Here is a 1,529-nt window from a genome sequence, read left to right as displayed (position 1 = left end):
CTTTATTAATCTTCCTCACTCCGTTTACTGCGTGTCCTCCGTGAGCGCTGGACGGGTTCGGTGTCCACCCAGGTTTCGAACATCACTACTACAGCAGGTTCACCCTCCTCCCCTAAAAGCAGCCCAGGACTCTCCCAAAGCAGATGGAGGTAGAAAGTACTCGGGTACCGGAAGGGACACATCCAGCGGTGAGGGGGAGGTTTCCCCTACACCCTTTGCCGCTCTGGGGTCCCCAGCCCCTCGCCACCCTCTGCCCTCTGACCGCGTGCAGGCGCACGCCCTCACCGCGAGGTGTGAGAAGGCAGCGGCCCGCGCTGCGCGCGCAGGCCGGGTTCAAACTTCCTGCAAGTGCAACTTGGGCATCCCCGGGGAGGCGGGGACGCAGGGCTCCAGCAGAGGAGGGGGCACGAAGCGAAAGCACAGGCGGCCACAAGCACAGGGGCGGATCCCCGCTGGGTCGAGGGCCTGAACGGGAGCCAATCGGGCAGCCGAGGCTGCTGCCAATCACGCAGCTCCCTCCAATCCCACCCGTGCCATTTCCAAAATCTCAGTTCCACTGTGCAGCTCAAATGTGGTGTTCATTCTGCCCATCGCTGGAGGATAGAGTGGGAACAGGAATAAGGAGAGTTAGGAGGCCAGGACAAAAGAAGTTAAAGAGCGCCCAATATATACATGTTTTTGAAGGCGGGCAGAGGGAAAAAAGTCCCCCCAGTGAGGGTCTATAGGCCTGATTGTGTAGTTCTGATGGAGCCCCCTATGAGCAAGAGGAACCCGCCAGCGCTGAGATTAGCGGATTTGGCAACAGCTCAGGCCCAGCCGCTTCAGAATATGACAGGCTTCCCGGCGCTGGCCAGCCCGCCCGCCCACTCCCAACTCCGTGCCGCTGCCGCGCACCTCCGCCGGCGGGACCTGGGCACTGACCCCGGCGTGGCCATCACTCCGCTCGGACCCGAGCACATGGCCCAGACGAGCGCGCTGGGCCTCAGCCCTCCCTCCCAGGCGCTCCCGGCACACCCCGAGGCTCCGGCGGCCGCCGCCTGTGCTGCAACCTTGGTAGCGCACCCCAGCGCCAGCACCTACCCGGGTGGCGGGGGCAGCAGTGGCGCGCAGCCCTCCGCGCCCCCGCCCCCAGCCCCTCCTCTTCCTCCCTCCCCTTCACCCCCTCCCCCTCCTCCTCCTCCTGCCCTCTCGGGCTACACCACCACCAACAGTGGTGGCGGCGGCAGCAGCGGCAAAGGCCACAGCAGGGACTTCGTCCTCCGGAGGGACCTTTCCGCCACGGCCCCCGCGGCGGCCATGCACGGGGCCCCGCTCGGAGGGGAGCGGCGGTCCGGCACCAGCTCCCCCCAGCACCCGGCCCCGCCTCCCCACTCGGCCGGCATGTTCATCTCGGCCAGCGGCACCTATGCGGGCCCGGACAGCGGCGGCGGCCCAGCGCTCTTCCCCACGCTGCACGACACTCCCGGGACCCCCGGCGGCCACCCGCACCCGCTCAACGGCCAGATGCGCCTGGGGCTGGCGGCGGCGGC

The 1,529-nt window shown here is 67.4% G+C and overlaps 1 protein-coding gene across 1 annotated transcript in view; it reads left to right on the top strand.

Annotated features, from left to right (window-relative positions):
* The first annotated feature begins 429 nt into the window (after positions 1-429).
* The window catches only part of LOC100950600 (zinc finger protein ZIC 5), a 6,175-nt gene continuing 5,075 nt past the window's right edge, over positions 430-1,529 (top strand). The window contains exon 1 of the mRNA XM_012805027.2: positions 430-1,523. Within this exon, the coding sequence (XP_012660481.1) occupies positions 673-1,523 (851 nt within the window). The 5' untranslated portion in view covers positions 430-672. The remainder of the gene's footprint in view (positions 1,524-1,529) is intronic.

The sequence above is a fragment of the Otolemur garnettii genome, unplaced genomic scaffold (genome assembly GCF_000181295.1).
Source record: "Otolemur garnettii isolate 467f Iridium unplaced genomic scaffold, OtoGar3 scaffold00034, whole genome shotgun sequence".
In the NCBI taxonomy this organism is placed as follows: Eukaryota; Metazoa; Chordata; class Mammalia; order Primates; family Galagidae; genus Otolemur; species Otolemur garnettii.
The sequence above is the reverse complement of the archived record's forward strand: the minus strand, read 5'-3'. Positions and strand labels throughout refer to the sequence as shown.